Here is a 24,889-nt window from a genome sequence, read left to right on the forward strand (position 1 = left end):
GAGTTATATCAGAAAACGGGAAAATGACAGCTAGAGTTTTGAAATTAGGCCAAGGCGATGAAGAAAAAAAATATCAACAAAGAAGTTTGGGCTGGAGAAAAAAATAGGGGAAGATTAGATATCGACCCCATAAGGGTTACAATTGAGAGAGAACAAAGAGAGAAGGTGAAGTAGAGAGGTAGTTGAGAAACTCTGAGATGTTAGAATGTGATGACATCTTGGTGCTAGAAGAGAGCAGAAGTGTGAATGAAGGTTTTTTGCATGAAAGGCAGAGAAGTATCTTAACACATGCTTGTTAGCAGGTTATTCAATGCCACACTGAGGTCCAGAAAGATCTTAGAAGAATGAGCCCTGCTTGAAGAGAAAAGAGGATAAGTTGCCTAGAGAAAGAAAAAGAATGTCAGGAGCACCTGGGGATGCCAAGTTTGGGGTTGTCAAGGTTGGGAGGTGTCTGAGCGCTCCCTACGATCGGCGGGGTCTCGGGGGCTGCGGCAGGGACCAATCCATGGAGGTGACCCGTGGCAGTGCTGGCAGCAGAGGACACAGGTTTGCGGCCAGGAGCGGGCTGGCTCCGTGGTGGAACTGCCGGGAGGCTCCCAAGACTGTCGGGGTGCCGAGCCCAGGATGGCAGCGTCGGCCCAGTAAGTGAGCCGAGAGAGAGAAGGAAAGAGACAGAGAGAAGAAGAGAGAGACAAGGAAAGAGAAAAAGAGAAAGAGAGAGAAGAGAGAGAGAGAGAGAGCATGGGGACCCAAGGCAGCCCCCAGGGTCCCCATGCCTGGGGCTGCTCTCCCCTGCTCCGGCCCTGCAGCCAAGGGGCAGCAGCGGGGGAAGGGCGAAGAACAGCACTGACAGTAAGGCTGTGAAGAGGGGGGGAGAGGGGCTAGCACTAAAAGATAAAATCAAAGCAGATTGCTGACTCTCCAAACCCCACAAAGCAGTTTGTTTTTCTTAAGTAAGAAGGTTTTTTGGGGTTTTTTTGTTTGTGTTTTGTTTGCTGTTAAAGAGAAGGTTTTTTTCCTGAAGAATGGGTTTGTAAGGCTAAAACAATTAAATGCTGCCCAAAAAGTAAAAAACAATAGATGTGATACATCTCGTGTTAAAATTGGTCTAGCTTTTCTTATTTAACTAACTGTAACTCACAGAAACAAGAATTTGCCTCTGCAGCTATTAGCGCAGCTGCATAGAAGAAGAGGCTGCTGTGGAGAAAGCTTTTAGCTTAACCTAGAAAGTTTGGGAAAAAAGCGAATAGTAAAAGTTCATGCAGTATTATCTTTCTTTCTTTACTATGCTATTAAGAAGTCCTTTCCAGGTACTACTGAAGCAACAATCAGAATCATTGTTGCAGAGGGTGAATTCATGCCAGCAGAATCAACAGACTTGTGAAGAAACCTGAGGAATGGACTATCACATTTAAACTGGGTGATACCGAAGTGACTTTCCAATGGGGACTGAGTGGCAATAGTTTGGGAAAACCCAAATGATCCAAGAAATGTACAAAGATTAACACTGAATTAAGAAATAAGATAATGCTTATATCACTGGTTTCGAGCACTGCCTGAATAAAACATCTCCTTGGGGGAGGAAAACTTCAGATAGAACGATCAAGACTGCTTTTGTATTCTGACCTTAGCCTGAGAATTGAACAGGGGAGAAGGGGAATTGCCATTTCCATTAGTAAACTTTATTTGATTCATTCCAATACTGGACACGCTATCTGGGTTATAAGTAAATGCTTAAATTGTGAGAGTAATTAGTATTGTAATTCACAAAATTTATGCTCTTGTTGCAAAAAGAGTGTTAAAGTAATAACTTGGTTTTGTGGATTGGAATTATTAGTGCCTGTTGAACGAGAGATACCTGAGGAACAGTAAGAGACCACAGTTCAAGAGTGTCAAAAACAATTTGCCTAGAAATTAGTTAAGAGAAGGTGACAAGAAAATAGAGGGCAAGACCAGATTGGCCTCTGCATTTTGCCACCGAGAAGATCAAATAAACCTGCTGTGGGTTGCAACCTCACAGGCATGGGAGGTGGGAGTATAAGCCATACTGGACCTCTGTTATTCCTGTTTCCAGCACTCATTTATTGTCTTTTCCCTTTCGGGATATCAGCAAGATTGTGTCAAAAATGCTACAGAAAGCATCACATGGAAAGAAACCAAAGTTTCTCTTTTATTACACACACCCATGTCAACAGCCACTGTTATAACCCATCCAAATTAAAAACCTGTAGGCAAAATAGAGTAAATTATTAGATTACAAGAAACTTAAGAAAAAGTGGCAATAGATTTAGAACTGAATGTCCAAAAGGAGAGAGATGGATTTGTTTTAAATTTAATCTTGAAGATATGGTTCAAGATTTGGTAAAAAAACAAATAATAAACGAAAAGGTAAAACCAGGACAGCCATCTAACTCTGTATTGACTCCAAATTATCTGTTGAATTGTATTACAAGACTCCAAGCAATTATAGAAATGATAGCAAATAAGGCTACCCAGGCATTAGAGTTAATATTAAGCTAGCTAAGCCAAACGAAAACTGTAGGGTATTAGAATAGGTTGGCTTTAGACTATTTATTAGCCAAAGAAGGGGGTGTTTGTGGAAAGTTCAATATATCAGATCATTGAAAATTGGTGACCACAGAAAAGTCATTCTAGCAAAAGCAAAAGAAATCAAAAAGAAAAATATATATGCATATAATAACCCAGGTACCAGTCCAAAAATTAGAAAACAATGTTAAAATCTAGCTGGTGGCGTAATGTATTAGAAGAAATTAAGATCTTTCATTTTGTGTTACGACTGTTTTTATATTTCTTACTTGTGTAGTCCCCTGTTTTATTTCACTAGCATAGTCCAGAAGATACAAGTAGAAAAAGATATTGCTCAAGCCAAATTATTTACAAAGAATAAGAGTGGGGATTGTGAAAAATGCATGTATTTTATGATTGGTTTTTCACAAATATTAAAATGAATATTATAAGTGTTGTGTTAGAAAATAATGCTGTATTAATTTTCTTAAATAATGTGTTAAATATAGTTTTAGGTTATAAAAATAGAAACTATGCTATGTAAGATGCTTTGTTTAACAGAAAGGGCTTGCAGTGAGATAGCAGCCACAGGACACCTTTCAGAGAAAGATCTTTCACAGAAAGGGAATTTTTTGCGTTCTTATCAGAAGAAACGAACTTCTTCCCGCCTTGGAGGCGCTGTTAGGATTAGAAGGAAGAAGTTGACACTGACCAGACAGAATCCGGTATTTGAATGGGATTTATGCATCATGTATGAAGTGTGTGAATATGCAACAGTTCTTAAGGGCTAATCCTTTGTTAACGCGGTTTTTTTTCGGGCTCCTGCTGGCCACAAAAGATACCCGGACATCCGTAACTCTTTCTTTTTATTGTCTCATATTGTCTAAATTCAATTTGTCCAAATTGTTATTACTCTAATTGTGTTACTATTTTTATAACCATTTTATTATGATTAAACTTTAAAAATTTTAAAAACAAGTGATTGGCATTTTTCACAGAGGCAAATCCCATCTTTTCCTTGTCCGCCCTCCTTCCTCTCCTCATTCTGTCCTATATCCATCCATGTTCCTTTCCCATCTCCTTCCTCCCTTGTTCCCTCTTGTTCCTTCCTCTCCTCCTGCCTTTTCCTTTTCCCTTCTCCCTCTTTCTTCCTCTCCTTGTCCTTCCTCCACCAGGCACTGTGCTGCAGACAGAGACCAGGGAGAAAAAAATCCCTGCCACAGAATCTCATGGAAGAGGCCATTTGGAACGGCTCCACGGCGCAGGAATCCAGTGGGGAGGAAAAGCCCCAGAGATCCCACACGAGGAGGGGCTGCTGTGGAGAGTCAGGGACAAGCGTGCTGAAGAATTCGGGCTGTACGGTCAGTCAGGACACCCCCCACCCGGCGGTCAGACCTTTGCTCCGTGCCTGGGCGCACCCAGACAGACGTGAGCAGAAGGAAATGACACTGACTGCCCAAGCCATAAAAACCCGTGTAACCCAGCAATAAATGCCATTTGCTGTCCACCACATTGGTGTCAAGAGCATATGGACCGAGTGACCCTGGGCTTTGCGCCACCGTGCCAGAATAAGAACCAGGTCGCCACGCCGTGAGAAGGCAACAGGCTGCAAAACCAGCCCGGGGAGCTGTGAGGAGGTAAAAGCCTCCGTGTGCTAGGAAGGGTGAGGGGAATGTGAGAAGAGCTTCAGGCAGAGCTCAGCCTATTCTTGGTGCCTCCAAAAACGGCGGTGCCGGATGCAGAGATCCACGGGGCAGCAGAGATCACCCTGCAGATCCATCGGGCTGCGGAGATCCCCTTGCAGCCCCCAGAGCAGCCACGCTGGAGCACGGCGATGCCTGAGAGGAGGCTGTGACCCCGCGGCCAGAGGGCCCCGCTGGAGCAGCCTGTCCTGGCAGGACTGACCCCGGGGCACAGTGACCCACGCTGCAGCACTTGGAGGGAGCTGTGCCCCGTGGGATGGACTCGGCTTGGAGAAGTTCTGGAGAAGTCTCCGGTGGGAGAGAGCCCAGGGTGCAGCAGGGGAACGACTCCTGTCCCTGAGCAGAGGGAGAAACCCTGGGGCATGAACTGAGCCCGGCCCCATTCCTGCCTGCGGCACTGCCGGGGTAGGAGGTGCAGCTGGAAGGAGGGAGGCGTGGGGGAAAGCTGCATTTAAGGGTCTTCACTTACTTCTCATTATCCTGCTCTGAGTTTTTGGAGTTTTCTGTCAGAAATCTCTCCCCTCCCCCACTCATCCACAGGGCTTTGGGGCGGTTTTCCCTTTTTGGGGGAAATCAAAGCGATGCACGGATGTTCCTAATTAGGGGTAGGAGAAGTGAGGCTCCAGGGCTTCCCGCTGAGCCGGAGACACCGAAGCGACAGTGCCGGGAAAGCCGTGGCGGGAGGTGCGGAGAAGTTTGTTTGTGTTTTCAGCTCAATCCCCTCGGGCCCGTTCCAGGGCTGCTCCTAAGCTCCGGCTCTGCCCTCACGCAGCCCGGGGGACCCTGAGAGGGCGGGGCGGGGCTGTGCCGCGTGCAGAGCCCGCCCCTGGCTGGGATTGGGCGATGATGCCGTCAGTCATGGTTGTGGCGCGCTCATTGGTGGGAGCGGGGCGGAGCAGGGCCCCGGTGGCGGGCTGAGGGCGGCCGTGGCTGGGCAGCGGCGCCATTGTCGGAGCGTGTGTGCGGTCCCGTGAGCGGCGGCAGTGGCCGGAGCGCGGTGAGGCGGCGGCGGAGCTCGGAGGAGGCCGCAGCGCAGGTGGGAGCCGCGCTGGGTTGTGCGGGGGCTCGGGGCTGGCTGCGGGCCTCGGGGGCGGCAGGGGGCTCAGGCGGGTTCGTTGTGCCGTGTCCGGCGCGTGTTGCCGCTGGCGTGAGGGCGCTGCGGGAGCGGCTGCCCGCGGTCTCCTTGCGGCCGCTGCCTCGGCAGGAGCCACTGCCGGAGCAGCGCTGGCTCGGCCCGGTTGCTGTGGCTGGGACAGAGGGGGCTGCCCCGTGCCCGGGGCTGTGCGGGGAAATTGCCGTGGCCGGAAGTTTCTGTGCGCAGAGGAGACAGAGGAGTCCTGTAAAAGTGACTTTATTGCTGAGCAGAGGGAGAGGCCGTGGGGCATTTGCCGTGCGGTCTCTGCCATAGTTGTAGTTCGCAGCCTCCTTTTTATCCTCATTTTCCCGGCTGTGTCTCCCTCTCCCTTTGCCCACTGGCTGAGGTACTTAGAAGGTTCATAGCTCCCGATCCGCCAACTGCATGTCCTCGTTAATGTGCACCCCCACTTTTGTATAACGGCCGATATTCACGGCTCTGTAAAGCCTTTGTTCTCCTGGAAGTTCCGGAATTTAGCGGGACTTTTTGTGAGAAGCAGTCCATGTTAATTAGGAACATTTATTGAAGCCGATGGTTTTGCCTGTTGCTTCCTTATCGACGAGTCCCTGGCCCCTCGCTCAGCTCCTGAATGAGCTGCACTCTCAAGGTGTGGAGCATGGTAAAAAGATGAGAGTTGCTGTAGCACATCAGAGGAGAAACAGCATTCGTTTAACCCATGGTCTGCCAGAGAGCCACAAAACCGTGTCTCATTCCCATCCTTTCCACGTTTGGGCTGGAGCATGAGGTGCTTTCTTACTTCCTTTGTTATCTGTTTCACCACTTTTCCTTTGTCCTCTTTGCCAACAGCAGTTTGAGTCATTTAATTTTCCACAAACTCCTCTTTTTTCTGCTAACAGATGATCTGATCCCATCCCATGGTTAAGTGTTGTGTTCCTCATTTCAGTGGATTGTTCAGCAGGAAGGTCAGGAGCCTGAGCTGTCTGGTTGGTTATTATTGCGAGGGCAGCTTGTAATCTAATGATGCTATTGAAATGACAAATGGGTTCTGTGGCTCCTGATATGAATTGGTTCGGGTTCCCAGGGCCTGGTCCATGGTGTTGTAGGATTTGTTCTGCTGGCCGTTCATCTTTTCCCCATTTTTGGCTGCTCTCTCTAGCCAGGGCTACATCAATTGACTGCTTTGCTCTAATTAAATCAGCCAATAGTTGTAATCACAACTGATTTCCCTGAATTTATGGTAGCAAAAAAATCCCCAGTGGTCTAATATAACCTATATAACTTAGACAGTGACAGCACATGTTGGAGTGGGCAGAGGGATGAATCCTCCCCCCTTATTTATAGTGAAGTTTTCCCAACATTCTCCATGTGCTGTTTCCTTTTGCAGCTTCACCCGTTTCTGTTGCAGGGTCATATATCCTCCCCCTGGGCTCTGCCTCGACCTGTGCAAATTCCATCAATGCCAGCAGGCAGAGCTTGGGGTGAGGGGCAGAGGGAATCAGCCCAATTCCTGCCCCAGGCAAGAGACCCAGGTGCATTGTCCACCCTTTGCCCAGCAGTGTTCATTTGCATTTCTAAAGCTCCTCTGGAGGCTGCCTGGAATGAAGCTTCTCTTCCAGGGCAGCCATCTGGTGAGTCACATGTGGTCCCCCAAGAATCTGCTGTGTTTTAAATAAATGTATTAACTATTTACGAGTTCCAAGTATTACGGTTAAAGCTCTTCACTTCTACAAATGCACCATAAAGGAGAACTTGGAAAAACCCAGACCAAAAATTGATTCTCACACTTCTGTCCAAAACCCACCTGACAATATAAAGTGGGAATTATTATAAAAAGTTATTATAATTTTGTTATCTTATCACTGAAACTGCAGGGAAAACAAAAACTCTCCAAGAATCTCTTTAGTGTTAGACAGTCAAGGCATTCCTTGGTTCTGACCTGGATGTGCAACAGAAATAATTTCTTTCACAAATAGCCTGGCTGTGCAGAGAAAATCATTCCATGCCATGTGAGTTTTACTCGATTTTCTCTCAACTTTATGTGGTCGGAACCAATCTAAATCCACTGCTTTAATGTTCATTGCTTCCAAGTTCTGTCAGTTTTTAGTATTTGGTTTCCTGTTGGATCCGGATTTCTTCCCCTCTGATGTGAATTCGGTCTCCACACTCCTGGATTTCCTTCTCAGCCTTTTCCAGCCCAGGTGTCTCTAGCTCTGTTGGGGGCAGTGTCTGGGGTAGCTGTTGGTTGCTGTTTGCTGCTGGGCAATGTTGATGTTTTGTTGCTGGTCGTTATCTCTGTGGGTGTCTTTTGGGCTGTTCCCAGTGTGTTCAGATGTTAAACTCATCTCCATTGCGTGGTGTAACATCCCGTTAATAAAACCTTTAAAATTCCTTTCCCAAAGGCAAACCTTTGAGTAGAGAAACCTTTCTGAGCAGAGAAATAAGATTTGAAAGAACCGAAATCAGTACATTTTGCAGCAGTGCAATGGCAGGCAGCCCAGAGTGTGGGTGTCAGTGAGCCCCAGAGTGGAATTGTGCCGTGGTGTTCCCCAGCAGCTGTGGCAGTGCAGGCCCAGCCAGCGCTGAAGCTGCAGCAGTGGCAGCAAGGCTTGGCCCCAGGGGCTGGAGATGGCAGAGGAGGGTGGCCAGGATTGCAGAGGATTCCAGGCGAGGATCTGTGGGCAGGCGCAGGGGCTTGGCCCGCTGTGGAGCCCTGGCCGCTGCTGCGTTGCCTTGAGGGCAGGCTCAGGGACGGCCTCCCATCCTCCTGCTGCGGGCGGGAAGTGCAAATCTCCGGGGCTTCAGAGCCCTTGAGGCCAGGCTGAGGGGTGCCCCCGTGTTGAGCTGTGCTGGCGGCTGTTTCTGGCCTCAGGGACACTTGGCATGGGCCCCTTGGCCACCAGTGGTGCTGCTTTGCACTCCTTAGGCAGGAGCCGATGTCCTGGCTGGGTGTTGGCAGCAGCAAAGTGCCAGGGCAGTCTCTGTGCCAGCCCAGCTTCCTGTGGGAGAATGTGCCTTGATATCTGCTCCAGTGGTTGCTGAAGCAGTGAGAATTGCTTTTGCCCCCCTGTTAGGTGCCATGGTGTCAGCAGAAGATATTGAAGCCTTCCTGCTCAGGGCATTTCAGTGCCAGGCTCTCACAGGCACCCACAGCTCCGTGGGTTGAGCTGAGCATGGGGCAGTGACCTGGGCTGTGTCTGATTCCCCTTCCTTAATAGCAGCCTGTCTTGTAGCTCTTTTCCCTTCTGCTGCCCTTGCAGAGCCATCCACAAACACATTTTCTCCCTCAGGCCAGGGAATGTCCCATCATCAATCTGTTCCAGCCTGGGTCTGGAGCTCTGTCCCTTGAGTGCAGTCGTGGGTTCCTTGCCAGCCCCTCTCCAGGCTGTTCAGACAGGAGGCTGGGTTTAACCCTTTCCCTGTCCTCAGTTCTAAATCCTCCTGTGCCATTGAACAAGTTTCATACTGTAATAACCAAGCCCTGCTCATCCATTTAGAGGCTGTTTAGGTTGTCAAACCTTTACCTTGATGCCAGACTTGAACTATAGGAGATCCTCCTGTTATCATCACTTTTCAGGCGAGGCCACTCTCTGGCCACTGGGTTAAACATTTTAGCACAAGAATTCCTTTGACTAGACCCTGTTTAAAATCCACCTATAATTCAGATTCTTTTTCCTTTTTGGAAGGCCCAGGAAAACTGCCTCAGTTAATCTTCATTTTAACACTTGAAAATTCTGTGTTTCCTCCTCCTGTCCATCCATCCAGTTATTTGACTGGCTGGATAGGAGTGTTGTAGGGAGACATCCCTGGCTCCAAAAGCCCTGCCTTTAACAGGGACTCAATACCAGGCTGTGAGCCCTGCCTTCCCTCTCTTGGAACAGGGTATTGCTTGTCCTAGTTGTTTTAAAGTAATTTGTAGTGACTCCATATCTAATTTTCCCTCTTTCCCTGGCTCTGCCCGCACTTCTGGGTTCACTTCAGCATGGACCTTTTCAATCTTGTCACACAAATGTAGAACAGAACTGGCCTCTGCAACCCCTTTTACAGTATTAAAATCCTGCTCTCAAATTCCTTCCTAGGTAATTACAATCACAGGAGGAAGAAAAAGAAATTGATTTGATTCAAACCTATGCCCCACAACTTCTAATAGTAGTTGAACAAGTCATACCTGCTCATCTTTCCCACTCATTCCCTTAAAAATCAAATATTCCTTTACTCTTTCCACCCTTCGGTCTAAGATTCAGAGTGGATTGAGAGGCCCCTGTGTCCATCAGGAAATGCCTCCTCTCAATGCAGACCCACCCTGAATGTTCTCAAGGGCTGCAGTGTAGAGGGTCCCTGGTGTGATGGGAGCTGTGACAGCCCTGCCAATCCATGTCCATCAAGGGGTGGACTTGCTGGTCCTGAGGGTGCTGCTGTCTGTGCTTGCAGTGTCCTTGTGCCCTGCAGCTGGAGCCCTGGTTCCTTGCCAGGGGCTGTTTGGGTGGGCTCTCCCCTGCCGAGGAGGGCAATGCCTCTGCCAGGAGCTTGTGGCCGAGCCGTGCCCTGGGTGCTGGGGCCCCCTTGGGCCCTGGGGTTGGTCCCTCAGGGGCTGTAGGAACTGTGCCCTGGCCTTTGCCTTCAGCTTGGCCTTTTGCTGCTCCCTTCTTGCATTCACCTGCTGTGCCTTTGTGCCCAAGTGCTGCAGGGCCTTCTTGTGCCCCTCCTGCAGCCCCCCTCAGTGCCTGTGGGTGCTTGTCTTGCTTTACAAGAGAGGTGTCTGCTCAGGAAGGCAGAAAAAGCCTCTCTTGGAATGGAGAATGCAAACCCCCTCCCTCTTAATTTTTAGAATGGTGAATTCAAGGGGCTCTCAGGCAAAGATATGGGAATAGGAATACCAGTTGTTTACTAGTGTGTATAATAAAGCAAACAAACACCAACAGCTGCGGCACTGACAGCAAACAGAGCCCGGACCCAGTCCCGGCCTTTGGGCTGCAGCGCTTTGCCCTTGGGTTCAGTTCCGGGCACGGACGGCAGGGGCGCTGATGGCTCCCGCGGGGCGGAGTAGCGCATCCCTCCCATGGGAACCTCTCTGAACGGAAATAGAGCAATCCCTTCATCTAACTCTTTCACTTTTTTACCTTCTCTAGCCTTTCTCCCGTGTTTTGGGAAAGAATTTGGAGCGCGCTGCCTGTTAGCTGAGCTCCTAGTGTTTCGATATGTTGCTTCCTGTAGAGAGAGAGAGTTTCCCTGAACAGCCGGAGCTGTGGTTACCAAGGGGCCGTAACTCAGAGCAGGACGGTGTCAGGGGAGGATATCCCGCCGAGGCTCGGTGGGAGTGTGGGCAGGGTCTGCTGACGGAATTGGCAGAGGGGAATCTTCCCGTGGAGCCCGAGGTGGAGCGTGGGTAGCCCCCGCATGGCTGATGGCGGCTGATCCGGCAGCTGCCGGCAGAGCAGAGGCAGGTGGGAGAGCCCGGCAGCAGCGGCGGTGCGCAGCGCAGGTGGCACGGGCAGGGCAGCCGGGGATGGGATGGCTGGGACCCCCCCTGGGTGCGGTGGGCGCAGTGACCTCGGAGCAGGCGGCAGGACAGAGCAACCCCCATCTTCCCCAGCATGGCCGGCAGAGCGGCCGCGGGCCAGGCAGTGGGAGCAGGGCACACAAATTGAGCGACAGCGCAGGGGCAGGTGGAGCTGCCCTGGGCAGTGAGGCGGCACCTGGGATGGAAACCGGGGCAGGCGGAGCTGAGGCGGGCAGCGAGCCGGGACCCGGGACAGGCGCCTGGGCCGCGAACGGAGGGGGCAAGACCTGCAGAGGATGCCACTCTCTTTCTGATTTTTCCTCCTGCTCCTCTCCCTTTCATTTCCCCTTTTTCTTCTCTTGTTTTTTTCTCGGGGCTTTCTGATACTTCAAAGATTTTTATCCTCTTAAAATCTCCTGTCTAACATGTGGCATATTGTCTTTTTTCTAGATTAAGCGGGTTTTTTTTGCAAATAAACCAAGAGCCTCACAAATCTAAACTTCTGCATGGATACTTTGAAATGGTCAACCAGCTAACTCATGACCTCCAAATGTTGTTTTTCTCTTCACCTTTTTATTTCTCCTTTTGCAAATTAAACATCTCTCAGGTACTGGCTTTGCTACTCCAAAAATCCCAGTGCACCCATGCTCCCTTAAAAAATGATCACACAAATCTTGAGTACCCCAGTGGGTTTTCTGATGCAAGTCTTCTAATATTTTCCTAGTAAGCACATTTTATTATGAAATTGTCTTCCATCAAGAAGTTTCCATTTCCCTGATTTATCTTTTTCACTTCCTGTCTTGTTTAATTCTTTTGTCTCGGCTTCCCTAAACTTTGGAATTTGCAGCTTTTCCTCTTTTGGAGTTATTATTAACATAACTCTTTTATCTCCATTATCTACTGCCTCCTTAGCTTTGTGATGTTCCCCAGTTTGCCTCTCCTTTGGCCCGGGCCGGGTTCCCCCCGCCCGCAGCGGCTGGAGCAGCCGAGAGCCCCGCGCTGCCCATCCCGACCTGTCCCGGCTCCATCCCCGCTCCTGCCGCGGGCTGCGAGGGCTGCGGAACGGGGCACCGAGGGTGTGGCTGCTGCTGGGGGAGGAGGAGGAGGGACACGGAAGGGCAGGGATGAAGGGGGAGGAGGAGGTGGGGTTAGAGGGGAGGAGCAGGGGGAGAAGGGATGGAAGAGAAGCGGTGGAGGTGTAGAGAGAGCAGCAATGGAAGGAGGAGGTGGGGTTAGGGAGGTGGAAGAGGAGAAGGTATGGAAGAGCAAGGATGGTTGAGGCGAAGGAGGTGGAGATAAGACAGAGGAGGAGGGGGGAAGGAAGGGGAGGAGCGGGAGGAAGAGGAGGGACAAAGGCAGATGGAGGCTGAGCTGAGGGAGCCACGCTGTCCATCCCTGCCTGAATTCGCAGCCCCCACCTGTGGGATCATCGTCCCCCCATCGCACCCATGAGCGGGGAGGGGGAGCTCGACTCGAATATCCCGGGGGGTCCCTGGGTTGGAGTTTTTGGGGGGGTGTTTGAGAATGAAGAAGTCCAAGGCTGAGTGGAAAAGGCCCCTTGGGGGGACATCGGGGGGTGGCGGTGGCGGCTGCCGGCAGAGGCAGCCTGGAGGAGCAGAGCCCTGTGTCCCCCAGGAGCCCAAAGTGGGGAGCCCAGAGAGGGGGGAGCGGCACCATTGGCGGGAGCCTCAAGAGCCTGGAGAGGGGCAGGGGGGACTCCTTGTAGCTGCTGCAGGCCAGAGCAGAGAATGAGGGGAGAAGGGAGCTCGGGAGCCTAAACAACCACGGCATCCTGAAATTGGGAGAGTGAAGCAGGGGGAGCTTTTGGGATTGCTGGGACTGCCAGCAGCCTGGGCAGGGCAGACACAAGGCACAAGGGGGGCCCCGAATCCAAGCGTGACCCCCGAGCAGCTGGGACAAGGGGGAACCTCTGAAAAGCAGAGGGGAGGGACCAGGGACGGGGAACTTTTGGGAGGCTTTTTCAGGGCTGAGTCTGGGTGTTTGGGAGGTGTTTCTGGAGCCGAGATGGCCAGTGGCTTGTAGAGATGGACTCGGGCAGAGGGAACTCAACATTCTCATCCCTTTTAATCCCCAAACCAGGATTTCCCTTTGCCAACTTCTTGGAGGCTGCGAGGATGATGCCTGGGACACTGAGGAAGGTGAGGAGGAAATTAGTGTCTCTGGATTCTTAAAATCAGAGGGTTTTGGGAAAGCTGCAAAAGACAAGCCTCAGAGACATTAGAACTGATTTGAGCTTTGCAGCAGCCAATAGATTGGTCAGCAGAATAATTATATAAGAAGTTGAAATTAAGGAGAAATAGAACAATGGTCTGTGTGCATTAATGCTTATCTAGAATAACTCCCTAACCTGCTGAAAAGTGTATCTAGCAAGATATTGGGAAGTTCCAAGATTAATAATGGAGCTCTGTGCATTGTGTTTTAAGGCTTACAGGCAGGTATTGTATTTGAAATAAGCAAGCATTGTTTTAACTGTCAATGTGCTTATAGTGCTTGGATAGAACTAATGTCAATATGCTTTTGCTTTGCATGATTGGTCAAAAACTTTTTAAAGTAAATTTTAACGTGAAGTTCTTTTTCTACTACTTGTGATATGAGCTGCTGACATTTTGCCATTGTCATAACCAAGTAATGAGACAGATGTTGGAAAATCACACAGCTCAGGAGGCATTCCCAGCAGTCCAGTCCTGTTTGTGATTTGTGCACAGCCCCGAGCTGGCGATGAGTGCCCCTTTCCCCTCTGTGCTGCTCCATCTCCCAGCCCAGCATGGCCCCAGCGGCAGCTCAGCCCTGGGGGGATCTCCTTGGCCTTGCCTGTGGCGTGGAGGCAAATCCCATCCTGTCCTTGTCCTTCCTCCCCCAGAGCAGGAGCTGAGCATGGAGAGCAGGGAGGACAAATGCCTGCGTCAGAACCTGGTGGAAGAGGCCGTTTTGAGCGGCTCCACGGCGCAGGAAGCCAGCGGGGAGGAAAAGCCCCAGAGATGCCGCACGAGGAGGGGCTGCAAATGCAGCCGGCGGGGATCTGAGGGGGAAAGAGCCAGCCTGGGCCAGGAAGGTGGCCGGAGACGGAGCCAGAGCTCGGAGCTGGTGCTCCATGAGCAGCTCCATGATGGGGAGAAGCCCTACACGTGCGTGGAGTGTGGGAAGAGCTTCAGGTGGAAAGGCGACCTGATCAGGCACCAGAGGATCCACACTGGGGAACGGCCCTATGAGTGTGGGGAGTGTGGGAAGAGCTTCAGTGTGAGCGGCAATCTGATCACGCACCAGAGGATCCACACTGGGGAGAGGCCGTACAAGTGTTCTGAGTGTGGGATGTGCTTCAGAGAGAGCTCCAGCCTGATCAGCCACCGGAGGACCCACACTGGGGAGAGGCCCTATGAGTGTTCCAAGTGTGGGAAGAGGTTCAAGACCAGCTCCCATCTCCTCCAGCACTATCGGATTCACAGAGAGGAGAGGCCCTTCCAATGCCCCGACTGCGGGAAGGGATTCAAGCACAGCTCCTCCCTCATCACCCACCGGCGCACCCACACTGGGGAGAGGCCCTACAAGTGTGATAAATGCAGGAAGAGGTTTGCAACTAGCTCCTGTCTCCTCCTGCACTATCGGATTCACTCAGAGGAGAGGCCCTTCCGCTGTCCCGACTGTGGGAAGGGATTCAAGCGCAACTCCACCCTCATCACCCACCGGCGCATCCACACTGGGGAGAGGCCCTACGAGTGTCCCCAGTGTGGGAAGAGCTTCTCCTGGAGCTCTAACTTGACCCGACACCAGCGGAGGCACCACTAAGGGAAGCCCTGCGAGTGCCCCGAGTGTGGGCAGAGCTTCGTGCGCTGCTCCAGCTCCATCCCCCACTGGAGGAGGCACTTTGGGCACAGCCCTGGTCACTCACATTCCCTGTGATCCATGTTGAGGACACACCTGGCTGCTTCTCCTTTTGGTTTGGCCTTAATTTTCCTCTGCTTCACCTTCATCCTTTAAAAACACCCAAAACTGGATTAAATGAAGGAAATTGATCGAATATATCTGAAGTTGCATAATTTCTCAGTTGTTTTAGAGGGAATTTAGGTTTTGGGGACAGGTTCTGTGTGGATTGCTGCTGTTGCTAAGAGGCAGGAATTTGATCTCACCCTTCTTGTATTGCTAAGAACTCCTCCCCGACCCCAACCCCAATTCCACCTTTGAGATATCCTGTAAAAACTCCACGGCTCTGCCTTTGCCCTGTCTTCGGGTTTGGGCCTCCCATCCCCCTCCGAGGTAAATTTGGGGGTCCCATTCCCCTCCCAGCTCTATTTTGGGGTCCCGACTCTCTTTTTCCCGCTCTCTTATTTCCAATCGTTCCCCCAGTCCCTTCCCCGTGTTTGGTTTTGGGTGCTCCAGGCCCCTCCTGCTCCGTTTTGGGGTCCTGACCCCATTTTGGATTAATTTGGGGTCCCCAGCCCATCCCCAGGGTCACCTTCCCCCCGCTCCCCAAATTCCGCTCCTGGCAACTGAAGAGTCATCAGCGAGACATGCTCTGATTCGCTGGAAATTACCCTGCACGGACTCTGCGTAATTACTGCAGCGAGAGGCCTTGGTCTGTGCCCGGCAAGTCATGAGTCAGAGTCGGGCCGGGCGCTGATTGGCTGCAAATCGCTGGGTGGGACCAGTGCTCTGAGTTTGCGCCCAGCAACTGGATCGTCATCAGTGCCTCGCGATGTGATTGGTTGGGATCTTTTTTGGGGTGGGGACCGGAGGAACAGGGGTTTCTTGAGGTTTATTTGGGTTCATTTAGGGTTTGTTTGGGGTTAGTTATGGACTCTTTGGGGTTTTCTTGGGTTTTACTTGGTTTATTTCTGTTTATTTGGGGTTATTTGGAATTCTTTGTGTTTATTTCGAAGTATTTTGGTTTGTTTGTGTTTATTTGGGCTTATTTGGAATTATTTGGGGTTCTTGGGAGTTATGTTGGTGTATGTGGGATTTTTTTCGGCGTACTTGAAATCATTTGGGGGTCTTTGAGTTTAATTTTGGGTTTTTTGTTTGTTTTTTTTTTGGGTTATTTGGATTTGTTTGGGTTTATTTGGGTTATTTTCAGGTATTTGGAGTTTTTTGGGTGTTCTTTGGTGTTTATTTTGAGTGTTTTGCGGTTATTTAGGTTTTTTGGGGTCATGTGGGGTCAAAAAACCCGGGAATGTTTCTCCTGCAAAAATCCGGGAATTTTTCCTTAAAAATCTGAGTGTTTTTCCCCAAAAAACCGGGAAAGTCCTTTAAAAATCCCAGACTTTTCCCAGCCAATAGCAGCACGCCCCACCCCAAACCATCCAATCACCACGCTTCATCTCTCAAACTAACGAATCATGGCGCACCCCACCCCAAACCAACCAATCACCGCAGGTATTCCCTCAGGAACATCGGCCTTCCCGTGCGCGGATTCAACCAATCACCGCATGCCTCCCCACTGCCCACCTCTCGCGCGCCCAATCAGCCAATCACCGCAGGTCTCCCCTCAGCTACTCCCGCCTCTCTCGAGCTGAACCAACCAATCACGGCGCGCCTCCCCTCGGCAAAACCCGCCTCCCTCGCCCGTCTCCTGTCAATCACTGCGTCCTCTATCAAACCAACCACTCACCGGGCGTCTCCCATCAGCAACTCCCGACCTCCCCGCGCGTCTCCAACCAATTGGAGCCGAGCCCAAAGCAGCGCCCCCTGACCACGGGCCGGGCATGGAGCGGGCGCCCCCTATTCTTCCCCCCACGGGACCTCCTCAGGGACCCCCTCAGGGACCCCCGGGAGCCGCCCCGGGCTTGGGCGGGTCCTGCGGGAGGCGCTGGAGAGAGCGGGGGAGGCGCTGGGAGAGGACGGGGGGCTCCGGGAGCTGCTGAGGAGGTGCAGGGATAGATGAGGGGTCCTGGAGGGGTCATGAGGGGAATTTGGGGAGGGGTCTTGAGGATGCTTGGGGGGGATTTGGGGAGGGGTTGGGGGGAACTTGAGGATGTTTTAGCAGGGTCTGGGGGTGCTGGGGGGGCTTTGGGGGGGAATTTGGGGAGGGGTCCTTGGGGGGTGTCACTATCTGTCCTTATGGACAAGTTTCGTGATGGTTCATGGATTTGATCTCAGGGTGCAAAAAGAACTGACATGGTACAAGGGGGTTTGCAATGATAATCAAAACAAATGCACCTTTATTGAATGACCACAGCAAAATGCGATAGAGGGATTAAGGGAGAGAAAAAGACAGAGGAAGAGAGGGAATAGGGCTGCCAAACGTAGAGACAAAGTCCTTTGGTCCAGTCCAGTCGAGGATCCGCCTGTTACGTCGGGGAGATCTCGAAGTCTCTCGCTAACTCAGAGGTTTTTATTATGATAACTCTATTGAGAATTGCGAGGATGGGGAAACAGATACAATAAGGAATAGATGTAACAGGTAGTCCATGCTCTCAGTAAACGAGAGCCATTGTCTTCTTGGTCCAGCGGTCACAACCTGCGGGCAAACATCTCGCTTTGGTCAGCTTGCCTCCCCCACACACCTGCCCCGGGCTGGGGGTTTCAGTCCCGGTCCTTGGAAGGAGCAGAGGGGCCTTTTCACATGGGGGTTCCATGTCTCAGTCCTTGATGGAGAGGCTCCTTACATCTCAGTCTGTCTGTCCCGGTGGTTGTAAAACAGGTGAGGGTCTTCTGTGGGGGGACCACCTGAAACTCAGGAGAAGTCCAGCCAGGCCAAGAGGTGGGACAGCTTCCAAGGCTGTTGTTGCACAAAGGGCACGGTGCCCCCTTCTTCTTCTCATTGGGCTCAGTGTAGCACACAGCAAACAGCACCTGTGAGAACAATGGCTTAGCAACGCTCTCAGGTCTCGGCGCCTTTGGCATGTGTAACTTTCTCCTACAAAGCCAGAGGTTTTCAGAGAGGGGGGTCTTCTATTCAGTGGTCCGCAAATGCAGATCGTGAGGCAGATGAGGGAAAATTCGGACAGACTCTCGCAAGGATCAATTTCAAGTCTTTATTGTTTCTGTTGGCTGTAGTCCAGTTGCTCGCCTGCACTGGAGGTTGTACTTGTGAAAAACGCGAATCACTTGGTTTTAGAATTTTAGAAGTTTAATAATAATAAAATTGTTATAAAAATAGTAATATAATTAGAGTAATAAAAATTTGAATAACTGAGATGTAGGACAATACAAGGCAATAAGAGCAAAGTGTTACCGAAGCTCTGGGTACCTTTTTCCGGGGAAAATAAGTCCAAACAAGGACACACATGTAAAGAGATTAACCTTTAAAAGCAATAGCCTATTGCATATTCATACAACTCATGCATGATGCCTAAATTCTATTAAAACAAAGGATTCTGTCTGGTCAGTGTCAACTTCTTCCTTTGAATGCTAATGGAGTCTTCAGGGCTGAGCAAGGTGGGAAAAACTTAGTTTCTTCTGATAATAGAGCAATAAATTCTTTTCCTGAAAGATTTATCTGTCCTGTGGTTGCTTTCTGGTGTGAATACCTCGTTCCTTTCTTTAAAAAATATCCGAGTGTTGAAGATTGCAATGCAAGATGTTTACAATTACCATCTGTATGGCAGATTATCTTTTGTCAAGTGGGCAAGTGGGCAGTTTGCCTTATCTCTCTTTGAGAGACCACATTCACACCTCCCTCTGGAGGGGACATCTGCTGATAACAGACGATTGAATGTCACTGCATGACTGATAAGAACTCTAAATCCCATTGTGAGATGCTCCGCCCAGAGGGAGGAGCCAAGCATTGCTACCCAGGTATAATCCAGAAGTTTTTGAGACACTAGCAGGGCTTTCTCCATGGGATTCCCCAGAGGAACAGCAGCTGTCTCTTCTTCCATGGGATCTTCAGAGGAAAAACACATGCTTCTCTACAGGACACCCTTGCTCCAACAGAACCACACCTGACCCTCCAGGAGCACTGCAGCCACATTTCCAATTGGACTGCTACCAACACCCCACAGGGTGTCAGGTTGGGTTCTGACTCTGTCGGTGTTGTTCTAGTATACTGCATTGTTTCTTTTATTCTTTTTTTTTTCTTTTCCCTAGTAAAGAACTGTTATTTCTTGCTCCCATATTTTTGCCTGAGAGCCTCTTAATTTAAAATTTATAGCAATCAGGAGGGGTGGGGAGGGTTTACATTCTCCATTTCAGGGGAGGCTCCTGCCTTCCTTAGCAGACTCCTGTCTTTCCAAACCAAGACCCTTGCTATCCATCAGAAGGCAGAGGCTGTTGTCCCTTCCTGGAATGATTTTTGCTCGGAAGTGATTATCTGCAGCACAAAATCACCATCCATTGTTGACTTTCACAGGGCAATGCCATTCTTACAGAGATACTGTCATGTTGCCTTCTTCTGGCTGTTTTTCTTGCTCTCTGGATGAAAACATCAGCCCAGCGTCTGATGGCCAATGCTGCGGGTGCTGCCCCTCTACCTGTGGCCAGCAGCTCATGTCCAAACACAAGCGGGTGCCTTCTGGGCAAGGGGATGGACTGGCACGAGCAGCCAGTTTCCCTGGTGAACCTGGCAGGAGCCTGGGCAAGTTAAGAAGATTGGGATGACCCTGGCATGAGAGAGCGTGTGCTGTGTCTCTGAAGATGCTGCCAGTACTGTGAAGGAAGAGCCAAGACAAGCTCTGGAAGCAGACACATCCTGCCAATTTCTGCTCTTCCATGGACACAGAACACACTTGTTCCCCCAGCTCCAGAACACTCGATGCAGCATCAAAAACATTCCTGCAGGAACCACCAAAGGCCAAGGGGCGTTTGGTCACTTTCCCTTCCACACCGCACGCTTGGGCAAATTGCGCAGACCAAGCAACCTTTCCCCTCTTCTCCATTGGCCTGAAGACACTGTGCACCAAGAGAAAGCTCCTGGACACCCGGGTATCCAACACAGCAATTTAATTTTCCTCGAGTGGGTGAAGGGAAAGGAAGTGCTGGCACAGGAGAGGTGTTCCCCGCAGGCTCAGGTGGCCTCAGCAGACGCAGCCTCCCGGATCAGTTCTCCACAGCGCCGCGGCAGGACACTCAGCCACGGGCACACAGGAAAGGCCGCGACTTCCAGAGATGGCGGAGTTGGTCTCGCATCCTCTGGAGCCGGGAGGAGGGAACGCTCTGTACAGCTAAAAGGATGTGCAGAGCTTGAAGCGCCAGGCATGAGATGGCAGGGCTGCTGTCATCCGTCATGTCCTGAAGGGCTGCAGAGAGAGAAACAGAGGCACAGTCAGAGGCTGGATCTGTGGGGAGCTGGGCAGAGCCTCCAGCCTGGTCCGTGCCACGCAGCTCCTGGCACGGCCTGGAGGAAGCAGGAGCCAAGAAGGACAAGCTGGCAACTGCTGGCCAGGAATGCCCCCCAGGCCCCTGCAAGGTGTCTGTGCTGTGGCCTCGCTGCCCTTGGGGCGCGCAGGGAGCGGAGCCGTCGGTGGGCTTGCCAGGGAACGCAGCTGCCAGCGTCAGCCCCCGCCGAGAGCCCGCGGGCCTCACTCACCGCTGCAGATGATGCGGAACTGCGGCTGCTGCCCTGTTAGGTAGCGCCCGGCCATCCCTGAGGAACACAGAGCGTGTCCTGCCTTCAGAGCCACAGCTGCCGCCCATGGGCGCTGCCAGTCCTGAGGTCACACGCCCTGCTGGCCCGGCAGGGCTCAGCCTGGGCCCCTGGCGCATGCTGCCGCCCCAGGGCATGGCTGCCAGAGGGCAGCAGCAGCAATGCCCAAGCCAGTGGGGGCTGCACATGCCTGTGCCCTGATCCTGCTGCCAGCACAGCAGGCGAGGCCAGGGCTGAGCTGTGGCAATGGGGCGGGCTGGGGAGGGAGCCAGGCTTGGCGCTCACCCATGAACCTGACAGCCGCCTCTCGCAGGGGCTCCTGTGCGCTCCGCAGGTAGGGCAGGGCCCGGCGCAGGTGCTCGGCCGCTCGGCTCCTGTCCTCTGCCAGCTGCAGAGAGCGGCAGGGCATGGTGGGAAAGGGTTGATGCGGGCCCTGCCCCTTGGCCGGGCACTCCCCACGGCCGGCGCTGCTCCACCTGCCCACAGAGCCCCGAGACCTGGCCAGCAGCTGCAGGCGCCAGGCTCGGCACGGGGCACAGGGCCCGGCGAGCCGCGGTGCCGCCCGGCAGCAGAGCCCGGCTGGCTCAGGGCTCCATCGGCACCGGCCTTGGCGCCAAAGGAGCCTGGAGAAGAGCCCACACAGCCCAGGGAAGGGAGCGGCGTGTGGGGCGCAGGCTGGTGCCCCTGCGTGCGGCACTGGGCAGGGGCCACAGCTGCCAGCCCCACAGACTGGGCGCCGTGGGCAGGCGGCTGCTCCAGGGATTGGGCTGGGCATTCCAGGCTGTCCTTACCAAGCACTTGGCAAATCTCTACATTTGATCCGTCTTCAGCGGCTGCTTGAGATCCTTCCTCTTCAGGAACCTCACCGCAGAAAGCAGCGTTTCCCAAGAGGCCTGCAGAGCAGCAGAGAGCCAGAGATGGCACCGCAGCCCGGGCCACAGGACCCACATCTCTGTGCCAGGGCTGGGAGGAGGCTGGAGCCCGTCAGGTGCCAGGGGGTGGGGAGACAGCTGAGCCCCCTTCCATGGGGACACCCAGGAGGCCTCACCTGTGCCACACACTGGTTCTCGTCGTGGCAGTGGAAGAAGAGTGGGAGCAGGCTCTGACTCCCAGGCTTCTTCAGGGGCTTTTCTCTACAAAGGCAATCACGTCTTGGAAGAGACGAATGGAGAGCAGCTGCATGTTGCCTTCTGATATAAGGCAAGGTGACCTGGTTTTGAGGAACAGCACGGCGACCCGACTCTCCAGGGTCACTCGGGCCAGAGAAGCACACAGCTACCAATGTGGTGGACAGTCAAAGGCCTTTATTATCTCATCTCGTGGGGTTTTATAGTCGTAGGGGTCTCTCTACATCAGAGGGGGTCTGCATTACTATCTATGGTTCGTAAGGAGTGGAAAGTTACCAGGAGTGGAAAGTTACTAGCACTACTATCGTTAGGGGGGCTACATTCCTAGTTACATTCCTAGAGCAATCGCTTATCTTAAGGGATTAGGGGAAAAGGAGTCCTGCGACTTTCCGTCACATCGCGTGATCTTCCGATCGCCTGTCCCTATCTACCACATCTTCCCCCCCCCCCTTTTTCACAAATGAATGAGGTAGTCATATACATAGGCACTGAAATGAGGTATAAGGATGTAGTTTGACAAGGAAAGGGGTTTGGTAAACCTGAGTAAGTTTTTGCCAGGCAAGTTTAGAAAATCTTGTGACTGGCAGTGTTCCCTGGTTGAATTCACAGCATTTGTTGCTGGCCTATGAAAAGGATGTTGGCCCGTTCTAGGCGGGTCTGAACGAATGAGACCAGCTTGTTCAGCAGGCATGGTCCGAAGGTAACAGCTAAAAGTAGCATTGCCAATGGACCTATTAGGGTAGAAATTAGTGTGGTTAGCCATGGTGATCGATTGAACCAGGACTCGAACCAGCCCTGTTGGGCTTCTCTGTCTTTCTGTCTCTGAGCTAGTCTGTTTCGGAGTTCTGCCATGGAGTCTCTTACAACTCCTGTGTTGTCTGCGTAGAAGCAGCACTCCTCTTTCAAGGCGGCACACAGGCCCCCTTGCTGCATGAACAGGAGGTCCAGTCCTCACCTGTTCTGCAAGACCTCTTCTGAGAGTGAGGAGACTGACTTCTCTAGAAAGGAAATGGATTTCTCGATCCTTTGCAGGTCCTCATTGATGGTCATTTGCAGCTGGCACAGTCCTTGGTGTTGGGTTGCTCGGGCTGAGACACCCGTGGCCGTTCCGGCTGCTCCTAGGCCGAGCAGCATTGCGATAGTTATACCTGTTATTACTTCTCTTTTGTGGAGCCGGCTAGGTTCCTCAAAAAGGTGGTACACTTTTTCATCTGAGTGGTACAGGACCCAAAGAACAATTAGAACTTGGACACAAAAGTCGTTAGAGTCATTGAATTTGGCAAGGACCACACAGGGACTCACTCCAGATCGCTGGCAAACCCACATCCCAGATGCGGATGGGACTACCCACTTATTGTTTTTCCTGTCGGGCTTGATAAATTTGGTGCAGACGTTGCCTTTCCGCCTAGCTAGGGTGGCATTGCCAAAGCATCTGCCTCAGCCTGTGACTTGACTCAGGGTGTTTCTTTTGCAGGGGATATCCCATCTGCACTGGTGAGGGGCACCGGCTGTGGAGTAACCTAAGGAAGTGTTTAAAGCGACTCCTTCGTAAAAGGGGGGTTCAACATTGTAACAAAGCCAGCAGGAGTCAGTTAGGTTAGGGTTGGATTCATTCAGGGATAGGTAGGTAGCTTCTAACATACGAAGGATTGGGTCTGAGTCCGACCCGGCTGAGCGGCCTATCTGAATGGCTTCCGCATGGCCGGTCGGGATATTGCTGACCTTTGTGGGCAAGGCTTTGGGGTGGGTCGCGTTTCTCCCTTTTGGTGCGCTTTTAATCACTTTGTTGGGTCTGACTGCTCGGGGTGCCGACGGTTGGAGCCTGATAATTCACACATTCACCCTCTCTTTCAACCCTTGAAGGACTACTGTCCACATTTTGCCTATGGCTCAACTAGGGTGATCTGGCTGCAAAACCGTCATGTTGTAGCCAGTGCATTTCCGAAATTTTGGGATTTTATGGCAGTTTCGATAAAAACTTCCCTGGAGAAAGACAGGTGTTTTCAGCCGGTGGGTGCCCAGGTGAACTGTAAGAATTTTTCGGGCTCTTGTGGATCCCATCCAGGCCCTGACAGTCTGGCATCTGTAACAATGGTTTCGCAGCCTCGGTGCCTACAATGTCCCCACCCTGGGTGGTTGCTTAGCTTTTTCCTGGGTTTGAAGCTGGGCACCAGTAGGATAGGTACATGTGTGTGGCATGTGGGGAATTGGGGTCTACCTTTGGTTGTCCTGGAAACAGGTCGGTAATGTGGAGCATGAAGGATGGGGTGTTCAGTGTGGTGATTTCTTTGAGCACCTTGTCGCTACTAAGGTGTTGCATGACCCACCTGAAGGGCCGATGGGGGTAGTGGTCTGGGCTGGCTTGCCCTCTGGCGACAAGCCCCAACAGCAAAATCACACAGAAACACCATTGATGCTTGGGTCTCACTCGTGCAGGTCTCTCAGGCGCTGCCTGGCGGCTTGGTGGTCTGTCACTTTCCTCTGGAACTGGGATGTACGTGTCACGAGGACATCCCACAAGCATGTCCAGTAAACAGAAACTCACAATTCTCATCAGTCTCATTCTGCTCGTTGTGAATGTCCGGTTTGATTGACTTAAGTGGACACCACCTGATTTTGCCGTCCTTTTTGACAGCTGCGTACCCTCGCCCCGTGAGCATCAGCCTCCAGCCCCGTTCCCATTCGCCTAACTCATTTCTAATTACAACCTGTGGGCCCTCCTCTAGCGTTCAGTCGGCCCAGTGCTTTTGAACGGGACTGTTTGTTTCATCTCCCATAGGGAATTGATTAATTGCTAGCAAGGCGGTTGCCAGTATACGTGCCTGATCTCCTGGGGGAATGGAATTGGCAAAGCCCTCTGCTTTCGCCAACACTTCTAGCTTGGTTTTCAGGGTCTGATTTGCTCTCTCAACTATGGCAGGCCTGGTACTGTTATACGGGATACCTTGCACTAATGTGATGCCCCATTTTGAGGCGAATTCTTGCACTGGTTTGGAGGTGAAATTGGGACCGGTGTCAGTTTTGATCTGCTTGGGGATACCAAGCCAAGCCATGGCTGTCAGCCAGTGCTGAATTGTGGCCTTGGAGTTAGTTTTGTGGTGCTGTGTGGCTATGATCGTTCCGCTATAAGTGTCCACTGTCACTGCAAGCCATGCTCGGGGCTTCAGGAGTTGACACAAGGTGAAGTCCGACTGAAGGCTTGAGACCTCTTGGGTTGACCCCACAGGTCGACAGGGGTGACTTCTGGCAATGAGGGCAAGTGGCTACCACATGTTTTGCGTCCGCTGTTGAGATTTTGCATCTCTTTGCCAGTGCTTTGGCTCCGATGTGGAGTGACTCATGCAGTTGACAAGCTTCCTGCAACGTCCACACACCTTTTTCTGCGGCGTCCACTTTGTCGTT

At 51.8% G+C, this 24,889-nt stretch overlaps 1 protein-coding gene across 1 annotated transcript; it reads left to right on the forward strand.

Moving 5' to 3' along the window:
* Positions 1-5,202: 5,202 nt before the first annotated feature.
* On the forward strand, positions 5,203-14,858 carry LOC134432782 (zinc finger protein 239-like). Its single transcript, XM_063181693.1, has 3 exons — positions 5,203-5,265; positions 12,923-12,981; positions 13,704-14,858. Exon 3 carries the CDS (start codon positions 13,718-13,720, stop codon positions 14,624-14,626), a length of 909 nt encoding a protein of 302 aa, XP_063037763.1. The 5' UTR covers positions 5,203-5,265; positions 12,923-12,981; positions 13,704-13,717; the 3' UTR covers positions 14,627-14,858.
* The last annotated feature ends 10,031 nt before the right edge of the window (positions 14,859-24,889 follow it).

The sequence above is a fragment of the Melospiza melodia genome (assembly GCF_035770615.1).
Source record: "Melospiza melodia melodia isolate bMelMel2 chromosome 7 unlocalized genomic scaffold, bMelMel2.pri SUPER_7_unloc_1, whole genome shotgun sequence".
Taxonomy (NCBI): Eukaryota; Metazoa; Chordata; class Aves; order Passeriformes; family Passerellidae; genus Melospiza; species Melospiza melodia.